Below are 22699 nucleotides of genomic sequence, written 5' to 3' on the forward strand. Positions count from 1 at the left end.
GTTAATGTTAATATTATCAGGTGAGCTTCTAGGTTATCAGCACTGAAGTAAAAGTATTTGCTCAGTCTTGAGCAAATATCTGAATATCACACACTCTTGCTCTACTTGTTCTTCAGGTATGGTTGAGGTAGTAATATAGGTCCTTTGCTATTTTAGTATTCCACTATCTTCAACAGAAATGTCTGGAAGTTAAAAAGTATTAAAAAAAACATAAAAATTATTTTTTTCTTTTTAAATTGAAGTTGTGCAGCTATAGGTATACTTAAAAAATTATTCTCTAAGGATGGTGAAGATACCAATGTCATTTTCTTTCCTTAAAAAGAGGAGTAACTAAGATCAATTTTCATCTCTAGCACGGCAGAAGTTTTTAATGCGATCTCACTATATGTGGTATATGAAACCAATTCAATAGGCTTTTTAATTTAATTTAATATAAATTTGTTTATTATCTGATGCAGCCGAAATGAGTAAGGTGGATCACAAAATACACACTTAGGATATCCAGAACATTTCACTTAATGCAAAGATCACTCTTCCCATGTAATACTGTGGAAATGAATGCACCCTTGGACATTGGTAGAGCAAAACAATGTGACAGACTTTTGAAACAAAAATGAAATTATTTAAATAAAAAGATGGAAGGCAGTGTTCACACATATCTCATTTTTGCAACAGTATGTGTTCTAATATTGCACAGCAAGGTGAATTTTAACAGTTGATAGTGACATAAGTCATTTAAAAACAAAGGAAAATATATTTACTTACTTCTCAGAGGATTTTAATATCTCACCATCTTTTGTCCAAGTATATTTCACTTCACTAGCACCAGCTGTTTCACATAGTAGATTGACAGCATGAGTATTCTTGGTCAGAAAAACTGTATTTCCAACTCGTACAGTTACTGTTTTGTTAAAGGAAACTCCAGGAATTTGTTTCTGCCTCATAATAACTGGAACCTTCTGGTCAAACATCAACTTATCGACAGTTTTTGTGCTGAAACGTTCAGATTCATTTGGAGATTTGCCTGTGAGTTTTGTGGCAAATTTCTCATCCTGGGCCCCCTTCCATTTTTCAGTGGTTGGTTGTGGAGGCCTGGCTAATTCAGCAACTAACTGATAAATGAGCTGGGATGCCAAGTCGTCAGTGACTTCTCCGGTTTCAATGAGCTGACTCATGTTCCTTATCAGTTCTTCAAACTGCACCGTGTCCATGCTGTAGGCGCCTTGAAGAACCGCTGCTTCCAGTCGTTTGTTCTTGAATTCACGAGAGCCAAATTCTTCTGCTGAATTGCTCCCAAAGGTTTCAAGATTTCTTAGAAATGGTTGGTCATTTACTTGCCTGTCACCCAGATAGAGCTCATTCTTCTTGCTCCACATTTGCCACATTTTGCTCATTTTATGCCACTTGGCCCCAAAGCTGTTGGCCTCATTGTGGTCTGCGTTACCGCTCTCACTGGCATATTTTCTAAGGTTTGGTGGCTCTATTAATCTGTTATCAGCACCAATAAGTTTGAGAACAAATGTCTCATGCACAGAGCCTGCAATACACCGGTACACACCAATATCAGTAGCTTCAAGACTATGTATTTTCAGCGAGCCTGACTTGGTGATGCCAAGTCTTTTAGAGTTTTGTAAGTGTTGCCCATCTTTCTCCCACCGGATAAGTGATTTCTGGAACCTCCGTACAGGGCACTTAATTACAACAGATGTTTTTGGAAGTAAGTAGGCTCTGCTTCCAATGGTAAAATTAATGCGCTTCTCTTGTCTCGTTTGAATGTAGACTCGGTGAATACTGACAATCTGAGGTCCATGAGCAGAATACTTTTCTGGAGGCTTTGCTTTAATCTCTAGAAAAAAAAAAAGTGTTGCAAAGTATCTAATCATTGGCACTCACGCTAACAAAATCTGCTTTTCACTGAATGCTTGACAGAGTCTTTCCTGACTCTGTTCAAGTCAGATTGCAACGTTGAGCTTTTATCTGAATCACAAAAATGCAAAAATATGAACAACATGAAACCATAACATTCGCCTGTGCCAGCCAAGAAGCCTATTCTTTCTTCCCCAGATCTCCTAACAATGAAAAGCTACAGAAGACATATACCTATATGAAGGATATAGATGGTGCACACATATATCAATGTATATAAACATGTATTATACAATATATTCATGTATATAATATGTATATATAAAATCATATTATACTTATGTTTCCCATTGCTGCCTCAGAAAGTCTAGGCAAAAAGGGAGTGGAAAAATTGAATCAAAAGATTCGAACACATTATCAATTTCCCCACATTTGAGCACTGTTGAGTGCAGAACGATCTAAATAAAACAAAGTCTATCTGAAAAGTAAGGCTCCCCTTGACTGTTATTTAAATTGTTGGCTGGCCTTGCAGGTTGTCTGACACATTGAAGCCAACCTGATAGCAATGCAGGAGGTGAAAGAAACAGTCAGTGAAGACACAGCACATGCAACGAGCAAAGGCATCCTATTATCACTGACTGAGGGTAATTTCTTTGGGTTGAAAGATGAGTTGCTCACAGCGTTGTGCCAAAAAAGTAGAGAGGGAAGGGAGGAGAGAGGGAAAAGTCAAATCTTTGAGAGGCTGGATGTAGTAGTCGGCTGAATTGGCAAAGGCAGACAACACTGAATAAAGCCTCAGGCAGACTGGGTATGGAGACACTCGATGTTATGAGGCTCCTCCCGCATTGTGCTGAAGGCACTTGGACGCTAAAAGGTTCCTAGGGAGCTGCGCGAGTGACTACCAGCGCCAACAGGCTTTCCCAGCAGCAGCGGCCACAGCGGCACCGGAGACAACGTGAGAATGACCGCGGGACTGCGGATACCACTGCCTTGACTCACTGCTGCCAGCTACCCTCCCCGCTTGGATCGGCAGAAGTAACCTCACTTCGAAAACGCTCGGTAGGTGAGAAATACAGTGCTGTAGGAGGAGCGGAGCTAGGGCCCGCTCGCCTTGAGCTCGCTTGCCGCAAGATGGAAGTGGCCAGCTGGGACGCGTCGGGCAACGGTGGGTCCCGGGCTAGGGAAGAGCCCCGCTGCGCTGGGCGACCCAGCCTTCTGGGACGCAACACAGACAAAGCTCAGAGGCTGCACTGCGACTCAGCGAGGCACAACGCGGACACGTAAATAAAAACACCCCTCCATGTGCCTGAATCCAGAATCATTACTGCTATTCCACTCGGTAGGTACATACATAAATAAAATGACAACCACACTGATGGCGCACGGATGATATTCGAAAGACTGCATGCTTCTTGCATACATATGCTTCAAATATGCTGTGAAGAAACAGGCGAAAAGCTAAATGCTTCAAGCATTCAATAAGTGTGTACACTATACGAACTACACCCTAGAGTGCATTCTTATGCTTATAAAACAAAATGGTTATTTTCAATGTTTTGGGTAATGAGTTCAGACCAGTGGGGATATCATGGTTTCATAATTACACAGCTTTTAAATCAGTATTCGTTATCCAGATACATGGTTCCCTCAACCATTTTATATGGTACAACAAATAAATTGCTTTAGGCACTGAATTTACTAAAATTATTAAAGTAGCGCCCTGTTTTTAATAAGTTATTGGGCCCCAAATATTTATTTTTAGGGAAACGTTCCAGTATTAAATCTTCAATTTCCAAATCCAACTTACAGACACAGTAAGTGTAACTTTAAACACACAAATTAAAATACTTCAGGCTGTGCTCTGTTTACACTAGTTATTCCAACATGGAACTAAACCCAGCGCATACTTATAAATATGTTAACAAGTCTCATCCATTTCATTTTTTTTTAAAGACAGACCACTAACTCTCATTAGCAGTTCAACACTAAAGGGTGTGTATATTTTTACTGGTGACTGGCGGGCAAGGTTAGGAGTGAAACAGAGTTCAGAGCTGTGGATGGCAGGCCATATAAATATATAAGGTCATATAAATAAGGCCACATAAGTACGAATTTTCTAGATCCTTAGTATCATCCAATCTTGCAGCTGCTGAGGTAATGGGCTGCGTGGGAGGGTTTTTTCTTCAAGGTAAATCTTGCTTCCTGACGAGGTTGTGCTGGAGCCACTGGACCTCATTACCACCTGGTACAAATCCATCCACGGCTACAACCTCCAGGGGCTGCACAGCTTCAGCCAGGCGGCAGCTCTGGGCGACCGCAGGGCCACACTGGTGCTACTACCTATTTCTCAGAGCCCACAGAGTTGGGACTGCTTCTGACTTAACAGGGCTAATATTAAGTAGAAAACAGCTACAATTACCAGTCCCAGGGTAGAAGATTGAGTCTAAAAAGCCTCAGCACCTTCATGAGACGGTAAAAATACAGAAGCCCAGCTGAGCCATGGAAGCAGAGCCTTGCAGAGGTGCGCTCTGAAATGCTGCTCCCAAAGGACACCGGGAGGAAAACCATTCCCAGCGCCCCCAAGCAAAACATGTGCCATGTGCCACATGCTCGAAGAGCCCGCTTCTGCAAAAGCCAAACTGCAGCTGAGGGTACAGACATGCCTCGCGCCTTCCCCTGCCCTGCTGTCGCCTACACGGGGAATTGCTGGGCACAACCCAGCCGCAGGAGCTCCCCTGGTCCCTGCGACAGTGGTGATGGAGGAAGAGAAGAGCGATCAGCTTCCCTATGTTTGATCTGTGCCCGCTGGGTTCAGGAGCGCTCCCTGGGCCATCCAGTGCCCTACTTTCTTGGCGCTGGGGTGGGAGCTGACAATGTAACTTTAATATCAGTCTGTGCTAAGCAATTTGCAAACCAGCTACACTGCCATTCAACTATCCACAATTAATTAAATTCAGATAGATATGCAGCTCAAAATATTTTATTAAACCTTATGCCAAGGACATTCCTGAAAGTCCACAGGGCTTTATTTAAGTGGAGTTTTGAACCTCAGGATTTTGGCATGTTAATCTGAAACACAGTCCAGGAAAAGAAGTTTCATATTATGTATGAATCAGTAATTATTCTATTTCTTATTTTGTTTTGTGAATAACTTTTTAAGCAAAGCTTGAAAATGTATAAAGTAACTATTTCTTTATAGCACCATGAATTGGATCAAAACGTGTCTATCTGTGTGATCAGGAACAGGCCATTCATGAAGGCTCTTGGTCCCCCCTCTCCTCCCAAACCTACAAATTGACACTCTCCTTTTTAACTTTCTTTTCCCTCCCCCCTCAGCCTCCAAACTAATGCTCTCCTTTCTAAAGGAAGGAGAGCGTAGGTTCAGAACCTGCATTTAGAATGGCCTCTACATATCACTATTCCCATTCACAAGCAACTTAACATATGTTATATCAGTAAAATATTTCCCTGGGTGTTTTGCATGTGCAATTAGTGCAACTACTATCAGTATCATAATCATATTGTGCCCAAATTATACAATTCCTATAAATAGCCTTTTCTTAATAGATTCTTATGTAGGGAGTAATAAGACTCTGGATTTTTTAAAGACTGTCAGTTCCCATACTGTCATCACTTCCTGCAAAGCTCATGAGACTGGGATCCTCATTTGTACAAGGAAAGATAGAAATTACACCGTAAGTTATCACTGGCACAGAGCTTCAGGTTTTGAATTCCACCATGCTAAGCAAAATGTCCAGTGCAATACGAATGTAAAGTGAAAAGACAAGCCAGAGCTGTATTCTTATCTTTTCTAATGTCCTTTGTAATTTATACTCAAGTGAGGCAATTTTTGCACGTGGAATAGTGTAAAGAATAAAGGCAAAATCAGACCAAGTGTAGGTAAGTATGAAGGTGAAGGCATCATTAAAGTATTCAAAAACTACCTTTTCAGACCATGAAATTTATTTTCAATTGGCAGAAAAAAAGTCCTGTTATTGCTGGTCTAGCAATTACAACATTCAATTTATCCCAGCTTAGTAAAGTTGTGAAAGTGTAGGGAGATGATTTGAATAAACAGCCTGTACACAGATTTTTCTTTATAAATAGTTCAACCCAAATCAGTAGGAAACTACATAAAGTAACATACTTACTGTTGCAGGCATTCATCTGACAAGACCTTACAAGCAGTGAAGGAGACAGACCGCTACACATTGATCCATTTAATGCGACATATTGGCCCTTTGCTGTTAGGTTTTGGCAGGCAAGTTTCCTTCGCTGGATTCCAACACCGCAACTTACTGAGCACTGCGAAAGGAAGGATGCAGTCAGACTAAACCTGCTATCCCACTCCACACATGCTAATTTTAAACTGGTGTATGTGTGTGCGTGTGTCACACGTGCGCACACGCACTAATGAGTTCTATTTCATATGAATCCTTGTGTTATCCAGACATTAAACTCTCTCCACTTTTCCAGGCAATCTGAATATAAGACAGCTAATTTTTTCCAGCAAATAGCTCAGGAACAATTAAAATAACATGACAGTATTTCTGTGTGTCCCACTGAGGGCTGAACAGAGGAAAGAGACCTAGTCTTCTAAGAGAAACAATTCAGCACATTCTAAACAGTCTGTGTCACGTCTCTCGACCCGCTCTCCTTGTTCATACTGCACAGACCTTTAATTGTAACTTCTAAATAGCTTGTTCTAAATCATTTTGGACAGGGGTGGTGGCAAGCTTTGATTAAATGGGAAAGAAGGAGGAAGTACTGCAGTATAATGCAAAGATTTGCTTTTCAGAAATCCTACTATGAAATAATTAATAGCCAAACATGCCTGGCAGAATGCATTCATAAAGGAAAATTTCAAACAGCATTACAGCCTTTCCTTTAGCAATTTAAACACAGCTGAAGAAGGGGGATGTGATTAGTACGGTTGTAGGCAGGTAGCTGTATTTGGAGTCTAAGCGGGTAGCTGTATTTGGAGTCTAAGCAGGATAAAGGCACAGGGCTCCTGAAAAGATTTGCTTTCTTGGACAGCCGACTTTCTGATCACTCATTTCCACTTCATTAACTGGATTGGATGAATATGCACAGTTTAGTCCAGCTACATGCTTTATGAAACCTTCAGGTACCCTATGAACTTGTTACTTCTATCACCTATTTTTCACCCAAAGAGAAATCTTTGGAGTTCAGGTTGCATTTGAAGGTTTTGGTTCGCCCTTGTTGTGGGCTGCTCACCTTGGACCATTCTCCTACAACTAATTGAGGAGGACAATCAACTTTTGCACACGGTTTACTATCTGGCAATTTAGGTTCCTGGCAGACCTCATCAGGGTGTTTTAGAAAACTTCCATCTGTCAACAGCTGCTTACAGTACACTTTGCGGCTCTGAATCCCTCTTCCACAGGTACGTGAACACTAAGGAGAAGAAAAGAACATAGCATTTATACTGGCATGGATATCTAGGTGGTCATACCACCTAGATGCAATTAATTAGGAGAAATCTTAAAGAAAAACATGCATCTTACAGGTAGATCCAACTATGCTGAGCATCAGTTAATATACCTAGGGGCAGTTTAGGAAACTCTGTCCTTGAGACAAAAAAAAGAAAGAAACGATATCTCCAAAAGTAGGTTATGGTATTTTCAGAGTATAGAAAGAGAGGTGTTGTCTGGAGTAACTGAGATCCAGTCTTCTGAAACCTTAAATAGGATTCGGCATCTCACCCTGAGGGTACTCATTGGCATACTAGTGAAAAGCAGTATTTTTAATTCTGGATTAATTTGCTCTAATGAAATCAGTTGAAACACTCAAATGCTAACATTTAGGAGCTCTCTTCAATGTTACTCCAACTAGAGAATTTTAGGTACCTGGCCAGAGGAATATTGCTTACATTTAAAGTACTTCTATAACCCAGTCATACCTGTTGCCATTCCTCAACATGCCAAACGGGGGGACAATCAATCTGGTTACAAGCTTGTAACGAATGAGGCTTTTTGTCTTTGCAGTTTTCAAGAGCAACAGTAGATCCTCCTGGCTGCTGACAGAACACGTCTCTGGTCTGTATCCCAACTCCGCACGTAGCCGAGCACCGCCTCCACGGGCCGCTTTGCCACCTGTTCCAAGCACACAACCAAAAGCCCGCATTTTAGCAACACACTACAGAACGGGGAAGGAGCAGGCAATCAGACCCAGGCAGAACCTAAAGGCATATTTATTGATAGATAGCTAAAACATCCCTTGCTTTTGCTGAAAAACAAAATTATATACAAGAATTATAAACCTATAGGTAACAAAGAAATGAGTAAGTTATTTACAATAAAGCAATAAAGAATCATTGCAAGCAAATTTGACTCCAGAATTTATTTTCAGAATGCTCCTCATTAGTAATAATAGGGGAAAAAAAAAAAAAAAAGGTTTCCTCTTGGCAACCTGCTAACATTTACATTTATACATGTAAATATGACCTTTCTTACATTTACAAAACTTTCTTTAAATGTGTATACATTTTCTATAAAACATCCTGTTCCTGTTAACTTTTCTTCCCTACATTTTGGAGGAGGAGGTTTCTGCAAACACACTGTAGAAACAATATGCAAAGGATCAGGGATGTCAGAGATCAAAAGTGGGTAAATAAAGCAACACATGTCAAAATTTCACATATGGCCCTTTCAGCGACCAAATTAGCTAGGTTTTTTTGGACTTGGACTGTTTTTGTTCTTTTCCAGTATCTCTGAGCAAACAAAGAAATCCATCAGAACTATATGCAGCTCCTAAAAAAGCATGAAATTAAAATAACTTTTAATCTAAAGCATGATTTCACTGTAATTTTTCATTCTGTAAGGACAGAAAGTAAATATTCCTTATTTTTTGTGAAATTGTCTGAAAATTTTCCTTGTTCCACCACAAGAGTAAATGTTGCTTTTCCATCTCTAGCAAATGTCTCAACAGAAGAGTTTATTTCAGAAAATGTTGCCTATTTTATTAGTGAGATGTGAAGTGTGGAAAAGCAGTGAACAAGACTTAAAAAGAAACAAAAAACAAAAAATACCCAACAACCTTGTTAAAGACAGAAGCAGTGAAATTTCATCCCAAAGCAAGACCACAATCCTGCAATCTGACCCTTTTCTAGGAAAGCCAATGTTTATTTAAGCCACATTGACCATTTATTTTCTACAATATGATTTCACTATTACAGTATACCTTGGAGGGCAAAGATTCTCATTGCAAACACGAGCCATTGGTGGTGGTCTCTTGGAACGGTCACACAGGGTCTCATTGACGGCTTGTTTTGTCTCTACGTGTAGGCACATTGCAATGGCTTCTTGTGTTCCTGAATTAGAAAGGAAAACGCTCATGAGACACTGAAGATGGAAGAGATTTCTGTAAAACATAGTGAAAAAAAACTCTAGATGCTGCATGAGACGGCAGGCTTAAAATTAACCTCTCAAGTTAGAAAAGAACACTGGAGATAACTCAAAAGATATTTGTGGATTATATTTAGCATTCTGTGATATCTAAAAAGCTTGGTTTGACACTCTACTTCTAAGCTGAAAAACAACAGAAAATAAGCTTCCAAGAGCTTTCATCTCTCTCTCTACACCATCAGATACTAGATCCCCCTGGTTCTGTAATGCTCTCAAGCCAGCTAATGTTTTTATTGCCAAAATCAGGGTATAAATGATTCCTTTTCATTTGCCTGGACTCTAAGGAGCTCAAGATCTGCAAAAAATGTAATAAAAATTACATAAAACTTGCAAAACTATAGCCTGGAGAATGACTGACTGAACAGAGCCACTACAAGAAAGGTTCCAAGAGGCACGATAGTTTGGCTGAAGGCAGCAAATCGGCCTCAGGGTGAGAGCTGTCCTTACTCGGGACCAGTCTTGGCACCTTCTGAACACCAGCTCTTACTACCTGGATCTCATTACTGAAGTATGAAAGATTACTAATACTCAAATTTCTGCAAGTCAAAAAAGAAATGCAATATAAGTTTGTTTTAGAACAAGACAGCTTAGTTAACACACATTTTGTGAACTTTTTTTAATTTTAAAACTATGTAATTATCCAATTTAGGTATTGTATTAGTTAGCATAAAGGCCTTGCTCAGATTTAAAACTCAAATGCACATGAAGGACAAGACAGTTTGTGAAGTATTTTGGGGATCCTCTGTATCTGGGATGTTATATATAAGCAGTGATAACTATCATGATCCTGTAGGACAGAAAAACACTAAAACACTAATATCCACATTCTCTTGCTTCCAGGTAAAAATGGCTTGTGTAACCCGTCAAAAGTCACAGTTTATAGAACTGAAATCCATTTCCTTCCTATCCTTCACCTCCCTCAAGGGATTTTGTAAGGATACAGACATGCTTTCAGCTGGAAGTTAGATTTCTTTTCTTAGGACTAACTTGGAAGGCTCCAAGGGGGTTTTTAACTAGAATCCTTCACTAACCACTTGATGGCGTCACCTGTGAAATTGCCTCTGAACATCCACACCACTTCTGCTCTAATCTGACTGCTGCTACAAGAAGGGTCCTTGGCACTATTCATTATTAGCCCTTCAGATTTCAGTGCGCTCAGTGAAATAATCTGCACCGACAATTTCATCTCCAAGTTAACGGTTTGTGTTTCATGACTTTCAGGCACGTAGAATTTCCACTTCTAGCAACACTTCTAGTGACAAGCCACTGTAATGTATTCTCGCAAAGGGTTTCCAACCACTCCTGTTGTCTCAAATTTGTCATTCACGTTTCTCAGTCGCACAGAAGAACAACCTGGGCAGCATCAGATGATTCAAAAAGTCAACACCTGATTCTATCATTTCTCCATCCATCTCAGTCTGTTACAGCATACGCATGAAGACAGTCATTCTTTTCATAAACCAAAATTATTCTGTCTATAAACAATTCTGTTGCAGTCCAGCAACTTTAGCCAGCCAAGACCACACTCCTTCCTTGTGACACTTGAACCAGTCTTACTATTTCAGACATTTTCACATAGCAAACAGGTATATAGCAGCAGTGATTTGTGCAATAACGTAGATTCCAGTTTCTTTCAGGCTCTCTGGTACTCCTCTTGATCCCTTCTGGGACTCATTTTCAGTTCAGAAAGACGTGGTTATATAAATGTTTTGACTACATCTACAAAGCAATGAACTTTTATGGAACAGAAGACCTGATCTTAAATATGACTGACCACCTATTCGTTGTTATTATTTCAAAGTATTGAAAATTATAGGGAAGGCAGGCACACGTTAGTAAAACGTACTTCACTAGTAGGACTGAGAAGAAACCTCCACCAGCAAACACCACGAGGCTATAACCCAAACATGAAAATGCCCAAACAGGACAAACTACTACACAGTCATGTTTTCTAGAACTCTGTATTTTATTCCAGTCTGACAACAAAGGGAATCAAACGGTTCGTCCGCTTCCTCCTTACACATTTGTTTAGCAGGAGCGGCCTCCCTGTCCCCTTACATAGGAACCGCCAGGCTGACAGCACGCAGGATAGAAGCAAGGATTAGAGATTGTGTTCCGGCACAGCATGGGCTATGAATGACGTTACCAGACAGGCAGTCAAGCACACGTCAAGTATCCATGTAATCTCTATACCTTATGCTACACACCTTCCGTTTTGCTGCCTTTACTGCATTCTTGTGGGAATGTCACAGTCAAAAGTCATGTTGCTCTGGAATGCACTGTGATGAGTAATAATCTTCTAAATATCTTACCCAAGGGAGGGGAACGAAATGAGGCTTCTTTCAGGCCTTCTAAATGAGTAATAATCCCATAGGAACTTTATATCACAGTGTTATAAAAACGGAATTGGTCAGCCAAACAAACAAAAGGCACGTCACACCACGTAAGGCTTTTTAATGCAACATGCCACCTGCAGTTCCTTAAAGCATTGCTGTCTTGACCTGGCTTTGATTGTGTTACCACAAGAAAATGTTGACATGCAGCGTGTCTTTCCTTTGGCTTAACTATAGGCACAAACAGTAGTGATTCCTTCCAACATATGCCTTATTTAAAGAAAAAAAGTGCACCCTCTTTTGATGCTCTAAGTACAAACCAGATATTGTAGAGCTGTTAAAAATGCACGCCAGCCTGTTCCTTCCTGTTCCTTGTTTTCAGTTCAGGGACTCTAATAAATAACTCCACTTAAATTGATGCAGCGCTCTCTTGAACTCTGCTGTGAAAATGTCTCAAAAATTAATCAGATTTCTCACCCCCAAGTATAATTTTATCTTGGTTGGGAACTTCCATCACAGATAAATTTCTTTTTCTACATAGATTGGAAAATGGAAAAATCTATTATTCAAACAAGCAAAGTTCTATATGTTTGACTTTCTTGGCTTATAATATAAACATAGTAGATAATTTAACTAAAACATTATGTATGCAGTAGGGAACATTAAGTATTTTTACAGTAATCTGATGCACTATTGTAGTAATTATCCTACTATTCAGTGAAATAGAATATTTCTATTTTAGCCCAGCATTCAAACCACATACATTTACATTCTTTCACAAGCTTTTCTGTGCAATGAAATATACAGTGCACGAAGCTGCGTTAAACGATTAGAACGTTTGAAAAAAATCCAGGCTTTTTAGAGTAAAAAGAAAACGAGCGTGAAAGTTGCTGTGTAAATGGGGAGAGGGTGGATCTCTTCAACCAACTCTATACCTGGAAGAGGAAGAACAGTCATTTCTTTCTACCAAATAGTCTCAGCTTGATGCCTACTTAAAAATACATACTATCGGCTGAAAATAACCCAGCAGAAACTCCAAGTACTACATGTGCTATTTCTCCCTGTAAATCTACTGAAACGGGCTATGTTATTTTATGGTCCTCTTGTAAAAGAGTAAACAGTTAGTCTCTGTAGTTAGTGAAACTACTTACAGAAGTAACCAGTTACCAAATTACCTACAACGCTATTGCAAACGCTTTCAACTTTATTTGCGAGTCTCACAATACTCATTGTTTTTCTTAAAAGCCCTTAAAATACGGTTGGCATCCTGTGATTTTCTAAGAATCTCTGGTTTCTTATACATAAAAAAGTAAACTTTTAGCCATTATGGCCCAGACAAAAGCCTGAAAATATAATTTGATTGCACCCTAAAGGTTCCAAAGCACAAGCTGCAGGAAAAAAAAAAGGGAACTAGATGTATATTTATTTTTTAATCTCATTATTTTTAAGCCAATATAATGACTTTGGGGGGCTGAATCATAATTTTTTGAAGCATTTGGAATATAAATAACAAGAATTACATGGAATTACTAGAATTTGCCTTTACAATTAAAGGTATTTTTAGAACAGAGATCTCCATTATTTTTTAATAGAGAACATCCCTTTAAAATAGTGTTTGCTAGTTAATTGACTGACAACACTAAAGAAATACTACAGATTGCGAGAAAAACATTTCTTTTCAGCAGTCATACTCTTTACTTTGATAATTACTATTACTTCTCACTGATAATCCGTGAAAATTAACATTATGCTTATATTGAGGGCTTCTGCATAAGGACCAAAGTTTTTCAGAGTGGAAAAAAAAACCATTCTGGGAAAATCAAGGCCAATCCTGAGGTCTCTAAACAATTTTTACTTGGACACTGCTAGTCGTCTTTGCTGCCAGGGCACACAGTTGGCTCATTTTCAGCTTGGGATTTCTTCAGGTACTGAAGACAAAATATATAGTTCTTTAGTCTTCTGGGTGGTAACAGTTTCCTACGGATCTTAAACATGACGTCTGGCTCATGACAAATCAAACTGGAGAACTTTTATTTGCGCTCCTGGAAAGATCGACGGAGGAGGTATGAATCATGGTAACAGGCACAGCGCAGCCGTGCAGTCCTCAAGGGCAACAACTTCAAGGCACCCAAAGCGCTGCGCCGTGAGCCACCCAGACGGGGTGCAGAAAGCACCCAAAGTGCCCACAGACTCCTTGCTCTCGGGCCGCTAACACCTCATGAACAGGCTGAACTCGAAGGCAGAGCCATGTTCGATAACGAGCTGCAGCCTGCTCTATCCCAGTGATTCTCCGACCTCAGAAAGAATGGTACCGTCTGCATTTTTACCTCTGCTTAGGAGACGGGTCAGGGGAGAGTTCAAATTAAATGTCTAGTCTGCATGCAGATTTAAAAAAGTGGTGCAGGTGACAAGCGCTGAAACAGAGATTCAGTCCTTGCTCAAGCAGCGGCCATAAAGCTTGCAGCCGGCTTCGCTGCCGCCGGCTTTTCCCTCATTCGGGGACAGGCAAGCGCTAAGAAACAGGGGGGGAAGTTCCAAGGATTCAGAAATCCACAGGAATTTATTTTAATAGCAACTGCTAGATACATACATACTAGAGACAAAGTACCTAATATAATTTACATTACATTGGGATATTCCAAACTCAGACAACATTTATTTCTTGTAACTAAAGAGTTCATCTAATTGAAATGAGATTTGGACATAAAACTTAGCAGAAATGGATCAGATCCTTTGAACTACACAATGGAAAAATAGTAGACACAGTGAGATCATTAGTTAGTACATTGCAATAAGCTGGAAACAGAAGAGATGTCTGGTTCCCTTACAACTATTTATCGGCAGGTAATTTTTGGTCCGTTTGAAAGTGTCTGCCAAGACAGCAAGAAGCACAAAACTGATAGAAGGAAAAATTCACTATTACCTAACTAGCACAACAGCACAGGGGCTGCTGAAGCTGTTCATTGATAAAATGTCCTCACAGCCCACATTTCCCAGGAGCAGCACGCAGAAGAATGTCTAGACATAGGACTGGTGATAACACAGAAGTCTCAAGAACACAAAAAGACATTTTATTTCCAAACTTCTTCAAACGGCTCATTTCTATTCCATCTCCAAACATTCAGATTTTCATGAACACTTGTAGGAAAATTCTGGGTCAAGCAACCTCACAAATTCATGAAAAGGCTAAAAGTCAACAGCGAATTCCCGCTCGGCTCCATTGGGAACAAAATCAAGGCGAATTTATGATTTTGTTCTTTAGTCATTTTAAGGTTGCTTTATGCTGGCAAATGAAGTTGTTGTCTTCATAACAGCCTCCTTAAGTTACCTTAGCTGGCAAGCACAATTTTTTATGTGAACATTTTTGCACAGCCAAACACACATGTGAAAACACAGACAATGTAAGCACGCACATGTGTAACGGCAGGCAAAGAAACAGAGATTATTTTAGCCCAGGATTCTGCTCATCTCCTCAAAATTGAAAAAAAATTGAGATTTTGAACCCCTCTGAAAAAGATATTGGCTAAAAGCAGTAGCAATGTGGATTTAGGATGGCAATGAGGTGATTACACATTACAAAAATCAGTTGAGATATGAAAAAAATGAGAATTAAAAATTTAGAGATAACGAAAGCCTTGTTTCTGCTTTAGAAAACAATTCCTTATTTCTAAAAAAAATGATCTCATTAAAATGCAAAAATAGAGACAATCTGTCACAGTAATTGTCACAACTGTCAGCAAGTCACATTTTTATATATCCTTTGAGCTATAGCCTCTTCCACCTTGCCATCCATAACACCTACTGAAGGTAGTGGGGGGAATGGGATCCTCCACCTTTTGTGATCACATGTGCTGCTGTTCTTATGGATTAATCCCATCAGGAAAGAGCAGTATTAAATGATAAATGAGGCTTTTATCAGTCACTTACCAGCCTGCTGACAGTGTTCTGGGGCACCCTCCCAGCTTCTGTCTTCAAGTTTTGAACTGGTGAATAACACACAGGAGGCCACTTTCTATGAGGTCTAGACTGGCTCTTCAATTCCAACTGTTGCTGCTCTCCCCTTTTCTACATTTTATATTTCTTCTGTGGGCACAACTGTCTTCACTTCCCATTGATGTCATCATTCCTGTCATATATAGGTGTGTTCACAATTCCACTGCTTCCACTTACACTTCATAACTCACTTCTGTGTTCAGTCCCTAAGCACAGTATGTAGTAGCAACACCAGCAACCTCGTCTGCTAACATGTACTTAGGACGACAGGGAGATTCGGTTACATCCAAGGAGGAATGCGCCTAACTACTTGAAGACAGATGTATGGCATGGAGCTCCTATGGAGTGATATACTGTACCAAACCCTAAACAAACTCCTATTTGATCTTCATGCCAGTCAGACGGAAATCAAGCCTCACTAATTACAACTTTGTGTCCCTACTCTACTGCAGAAAATTGCAGCTTTTTGGAAGATAAGGGAAAATTAACATGAGAATTTTAACTTTGAAACTAGACACTTTCAGTTCCTAGGAAAAGAAAGACCATTTAAACATGCCCATCACTGATGCATTTAACATGCTGGTACCACCAACTGCCTGACAGCTGAGCTTATACTTTGCAACATTCGATAGCACAAAAATGATACCTGCAGTATCAAGACTGAAGCAAATTGCTGCATCAACGACTTTTTAAACCTTATTTAACCAAATGAAGTTCAGTTTTTGAACACAGGATTTCAAGAAACCATACTGGTTTAAAATACTTTAGTAATACTCTGGAAATAAGTTAAAAGTTGAGGGTGCATTTTTCCTACATATCAGCGTAGCTAATTTGGGGTGACACTAATAGAAGACCCAACAATATCGAACAACGTCAAATTCTACAACTCGTGCTAAAAAAATTAAATAAAAGTACCTCCAAGACATGTGGCTGAGCAAGGAGTAAAGCCAATGTATTCCCAGTCATAAATCAAGCTGCCATCTTCAGCATGTGAAAACTCTGGCGTGTAGGGGATAGGATCACTGTCACAGGGTGCCTGGTGACATCCTCGTTCTGTTGGTGGCTTCACATCTTCACATTCCTCCTCCGGCAGTTCCACCTCAGTCTGAGTAAAAGCGAGAAGAATTCGGCACTTCACGTCCCGCACCTGTATGCCATTGCCACATGTGGCACTACACGGAGACCAGGGTTCAGGAATAAACCTGCAAATAACCACAGTGCAGGGGAGACATTTGCATTTAATCCCACATACTTGTGTCTGCATGTGCGCAGTTAAAATGCAGCTCAAAGATGTAAATGTATACATTATATGCAAAGCAGATAATACATAATGCTATTAGATGGTTAAAAAAAATTCATAATTATTTAAATCTCTCACTTGTCTCCCATCTAATACCAACCCTCAAAATTCAATAAATACAACAGAAAAAAATGAAGGAAAAGAGGAGAAGGAAGGGAAAAGTAAAAAGAAGAAAAATCATGAGGAACAGGGAAAGCTGTATCTTTTTGGGGAGGAAAAGGACATCACCTAAAGGTTTTCCCAAACTCCCTACGTGGTGTAAAAAAGAAAAAAGGAGAAACTCCATGAATACATACATACATACATATACATATATATACACACACACACACACACACACACATATATATATATGATTCAATGGCTCCCCAGGTATGCAAAGTTAGGCATATGCCAAAAGTATATTTGCAGTCTGCTTAAATTTCTGAGAAGGGCTGTCACTGTACATCACAGTAATAATGATGAACTAAAGAAAGGCACTTTTCAAATGTAGCTATCTCCAATGCCCAACACTTCAGGCTGCTATTCAGATTTAATCTTGTAAAAAGCCCCTCATCTTCAATAAAGAGGTCTAACCTGCTCAGTCTATAATCCATCATTTCTATCACAAAGCCTTTATGCTCCTGATGAACTATAAAAAAATCTTGTTTTACAGATCATGAATTTACTGAAGAAAAGGGGTTTTTAGTCTATAATATTCTCTTACTTCAAGGGTCACATTAATATCCAATAGTAATTTTCAAAATGACACTAAAGCCAAGGGGCCGAATTTCATTAACAAAGTCATCTTGGGTGGCTTTGGGGTACAATTTATATGAAATCAAATAGTTTTACAGGACTTTTTCTCAAAAGGCTGCAGTTGCTTCTCTTTATTATATGTTCAAATGCAGCTGATGATCGAAAAACAGATGGGAGAAATATGAGAATTTGTATGACCAATGCTAAAAATGTTTCTAAAAGGAAAAATCCAAATTAGGATCCAAAGATTTTTCCCCTCTTTGATTAAAAATAATCTTTTCTGCAAGAAAGCAGCCTTAAGAATGCAAGTACAGTTAGTCGGGCAAGACAGACAAAAGCAAGTACTTACACTCTGCATTTACAGTAAACACAGAAAAATGTCAACATAGTGTGGTTCATTCTGTGGACAAGTTAATCGTCTTGAGTCACCTATTTCTTGCCAGTATACACAGAGGAAGAACCAAAAGAGAAAGAAGGCCAGATGACTGGGCAGTCCGTAACGATGCTTGGCTCAGCCCTGGGGGTGGTCACCCCCACCACCCTTGGGGCAGCCACCCAACACACAACATGTCCTGCAGGAGAACAGCTATTCTTCCCTCCTCTAATAAAAGTTATAAGGTAGCTGACTGTTCTTCAAAGAGCTCTTGGTGAAATACCTTTACAACTCTACTAAAAAGATAAGTGAAGATGTCAAAGTTTGTCACTTCCAAGTTTCCTTAACAGAGCCTCAAAGTTTTAGTCACATGTATCCTGTTGCTGACAGACTTCACTGAGGGCCTCAGTATCCCCAACTGCTCCTGAAACCAAGGAAAACTAAGAATATTCCTCACTCCACAAGTCTGACGATCTTGGAAGCACATGACCAGACTGATTTTTATTGGAAGGGTATTGTCTAAATGGTGGATGATTGTGTCCTACAGTTATAAGAACAGCGTAAATGCCATACTGGTGCCACCTAACGGTCCATCTAGTCCAAGGACATGGCTGATGGGTCAATGTCCAGATGTTTTTGATAACAAATTCTAACCAAACATCTGTGGGAAAAGCTGCTACAAGGGAAGGCTTTCTCTTACCCCAGAGTTAAAATCAGCTTAACCCTGAATCATCAGATTTCACAGTCTTTCCAGAGAGCCATGCAGACCAACGAGGGTCGCCATGTCAGAACGGCCCTGATCCAACAAAACAATTAAGCACATGCCTAACTTTAAGCATATTAGCAGTCCTTTGAAGTCAGCAGGAGTATAAGATGCTCAGAGTTAAACTTGTGCTAAAGTGCTTTATTGGACCAAGTCCATTGTGTACAGGCATAAGAAAATTCTGATTTTTCTCTCCAAAATTGATCCATTTCTAGGGAAAAGAAAATGTATAAATCTATTTGTAGTCATGAACCTAATTTGAAAAATAAAATTAATAGACATCTACAGTTAAAAAGAGTTGCTCAGTGTTCAAACCACACCTAACACTTTACAGTCTGAAAGAAAATAACTTTTTTTGGTAAAAGCATGACAGCAACATGCCAGAAATTAGTAATAATTTTGTATACTGTTAGTTGAATGCATTAAAGCATTCCAAAAATAATGTATGATGTGCTCCTTTGAAACCCTGTATAACTGTTTGAAAGGAAAATTTGAACCACAGCAATTCTTTCATTCATCAACCAATTGTTTTATAAAGAAACTTAGAAAATTCTAAGCATTTTTTCTTTGACTTATAGCAAGGCTATATTGTAATTGAGGTTTTCCTGTTGAATATTAGTGTCTGGGATTTTACAGTGAAGTGCAAGATTAAAAAAAAAAAAACACTAAAATTTTTTTTATTCTACCTCACCATTAGCTAAACTAGTCACGTGACTACCTAGCCACCAAAATCCTAAATAATAGAACTTTTCAGGGGAAGACCTTTTTAATGTTGCACTTTAAATTTTAACAGAAGCCAATGGAAGCTGATAAAACAAAATGAGGGCATGGAACTGGCTGAACAGTGTCAGAGCTCTAGAGGTTGGAAGTTAGTGTTTTATCTAAATTTTGAGTTTGGACAGATGATTTTTTTTTTTAATTATTTAAAATATGCACTAGCAAAGCCTGTAACAGATCATTAAAGTAAATTATCCTTCAGCCTCAGAAGTGATTTATTTTTAATTGAGTGACATTCATAGCACACACGGCAGTACTTTGGACGCAATACCTCTCTGAAGCAAATGGAAATTTACTCTGCCTTTGATTAATGTACACTCAGAGCGATCTCAGGTCAGGATTAAGTAACATCAAAGCACTTCTTATATTGTGATGCCCTGCAGATCATTAGGAATTTATAATGGAACAGAGAGAATCATGGTAACTCTGAAAATTTTCTGAGAGTTTTAATTAGTTTGTAGATGAGACCCCTTCTCTTCTTTCTGGTAAAAAGAAAAAAAAAAGAGGAAAGAAAAGTTGCAAAGGAGAACAGGCACAGCTTTTCACAGTCAGCCTTTTTTTTTTTTTGTATAGTCATTCTTACTAGTGCAAAGTAGAGATCAAATGCTACTAAAATTATTTGCACAGGTATAAATGATGCACACACTGCAGTCACAGTGGAGAATATATGTCCCATGTGGTATTCTCAGACTAACAGTAAGGGAAGTGTGCATTCACTTGGCACACTTGGAAAAAGCCAGTGTGGGGTGACCTGGAAAACAAAGCAGTGATCTAAACTGCTGACAGTAAAACTGGGACAGACCAGCCCGACCCAACCTCATCAAATCTGGGCTGAAAACACAATCCAGGCGCAGCCTTCTCCAGCACTCTAATGATTTGGAAAACGTGGTGTCTCTTACTATTTTATTTTCCTCCTGCCTACAGTCCTTGCTTTCAGTTAAGGCAGGAAATGCCAAAATCCTGAAAAAGGGCTGCTCTTGTGATATTTGCAGTCCCACACTACAGCTGCAAGGAGCCTGGACAGAAGTCTGCAGAAGCATCTGAAATGTTGACTGCTTACCGGAGCAGCACTGCCATGGCCCTGGCACCCTGCTCATCACTGAACCACCGCTCTTCGCCTGCTCTGAGCAGAGCTGCACTACTAATCATTTTATCAGCCCCAAGCATAACATGTTAGACTAAATGACCAGCCCATTTTCAGAGACGAAGCAGGGAAAAATGTTTAATTCTCTCTCACCAATTGCACAGTGGGAAAGTTGCTGCAAAAATGACTCAGCAATGCAATGAGCAGGAACCTTTGTGATACCACATCTCACTTTTAGCTAGTGCAGCTCTATGAACCTGGTGATTATTTTTTAGCTCAGGTTGCTGAAAAAATATGCTTCTGAAAACATTTTAATTTTGTCCTAAACCATGAGAAGGAAAGGCAGTGAGGTGTCTATTTCTTTAGCTTGTGATAAAAAAGGATGCAAAATCTTGCTGAAGCTTCTCTGCAAATCCCACTGTAACTAAGAAGGCTCAAGGGAGGAACGTTTAAAATAATGATTGGTATCAACTGTCATCACATTCCACAACTAAAAACTGAAAAGGTCAGACCTACATTTTTCTTGGCCTCACTTTAAGGGCAGTCATTTTTTATTTTGCTAATAATAAAAAAGAAAAAAAGCTTTTGAACATTCACCGTCTATATAAATTCAGGACACCAGCCGTGGTAGACCACAGCAGCAGAAGTATTTATCTTCCCCAAGCTAGTTTGGCACATTCATCATTTGTGGGTTCTAAAGCGCAGCTGCATTTATTCTCTTATTTATTATCAACTAACGTATCACCCAAAAGCACAGAAAGATAGTTGTAATAAAAGGATGGACTAGAAGCTGAGACTCCATATTGTGGTTTTAGTTGGATGACAAGAGAATAACTAAAATTAAAAGTGATGGCATTCTACCAAGGATAGCATAAACCCCCAGCTAGGCAAAGGTGGGCTATGAGTTATCACGCTGTGCCATGTGCAAATCACACTGTGCCATGTGTAAATTACAAAAAAAACAAAGTTAAACATATGCAAAGCAGAGGGAAATACTGTTACAGTTTACTCTGGGAGAAGTAACAACCTATTGTTACAGTTTCTCTTTATATCCTAAACTCTGACCCAAAAATCTTACTGCATCTGAAAAGACTGGAGCAGTTAGGGCATGAGATTTAAAACACCATGTGAGAAATTGCTCTGTTTGCAAAGCACTGTGCACGTGACCAATAGGCAGCCTGAGAAAAGGAACGAAGGCAGATTTGTTCAGCTCTGCTGGAAAACGTGGTCTTGAATAACCCATTTCAACGGCTGTGGCTCCTTTAAGCCCTTCATCTCCTGTTACAGGGCAGTGCGACATACAGTACGGTTGAGTCAAACCGGAAGCCAGGCATCAGTCTACATTATTCATTATTCTCAGCAAGGTAATCTTAACTCTCTTTATTATTTTTTTATTTCTCCTTACCTGCCAGCTTCCTCAGAAGAATAAGGTAAGAGCACTTGGTGCCAGAAGACATCAGCAGCAGTAAAAACAAACTAATAGGGAATCTGGCTGGACCATTACATTTGGGTCCTAGGAGAGCACAGAGCACCCAGACTAGGAAAGCAGGAGAACCCCAGCAACACAGTAAAGAGGAGGATGGCAGAGAAGAGTCATCAGCAAGAAGTGGCTGGAGAAACCCTTTAGACTTGGGTGAAGATGCCTCTGAAAAGTGTGAAGGAAAGATTCTTGGGACAGGATTAGGATCATGAATGAAAGATGAGGAAAATCTGGGTCTCCAAAGTAAGAGCAAGAATATCCAAGTCAATAGGAAAAAATCCAGAAAACTGCAGAGTTGTGACGGGAGCTGCACTGAGAACTCATGCACACGGCTGCATTCACACTGTGGGGTTTCACTGGAATAGACTGGTCATTTCAAGGAAGGTATGAATAACTGCGCTCTTTGCAAGCAAAAAGTAAAAGTGAGCTCATCACCAAGTTTGTGGCTCAATTCTATTATATTCAGTCTTCTAAACCAGCCTGCTGTGTCCCTGTCAGTCTTCCTTTGCTTATTCTACCAGAATACTGCTAAGAGAATCCTAAAAAACTAGAGACTACACTAGCT

The 22699-nt window shown here is 39.6% G+C and overlaps 1 protein-coding gene across 1 annotated transcript in view; it reads right to left on the reverse strand.

Moving 5' to 3' along the window:
* ADAMTSL3 (ADAMTS like 3) overlaps window positions 1-22699 on the reverse strand; it is a 199680-nt gene that overhangs the window by 27397 nt on the left and 149584 nt on the right. The window contains exons 16-21 of the mRNA XM_013957291.2: window positions 16535-16821; window positions 9070-9199; window positions 7790-7982; window positions 7105-7284; window positions 6018-6171; window positions 766-1846 (exon numbers count right to left, since the gene is read on the reverse strand). Coding sequence (XP_013812745.2) covers window positions 766-1846; window positions 6018-6171; window positions 7105-7284; window positions 7790-7982; window positions 9070-9199; window positions 16535-16821 — 2025 coding nt within the window. The remainder of the gene's footprint in view (window positions 1-765; window positions 1847-6017; window positions 6172-7104; window positions 7285-7789; window positions 7983-9069; window positions 9200-16534; window positions 16822-22699) is intronic.

The sequence above is a fragment of the Apteryx mantelli genome, chromosome 15, assembly GCF_036417845.1.
Source record: "Apteryx mantelli isolate bAptMan1 chromosome 15, bAptMan1.hap1, whole genome shotgun sequence".
Lineage (NCBI taxonomy): Eukaryota > Metazoa > Chordata > Aves > Apterygiformes > Apterygidae > Apteryx > Apteryx mantelli.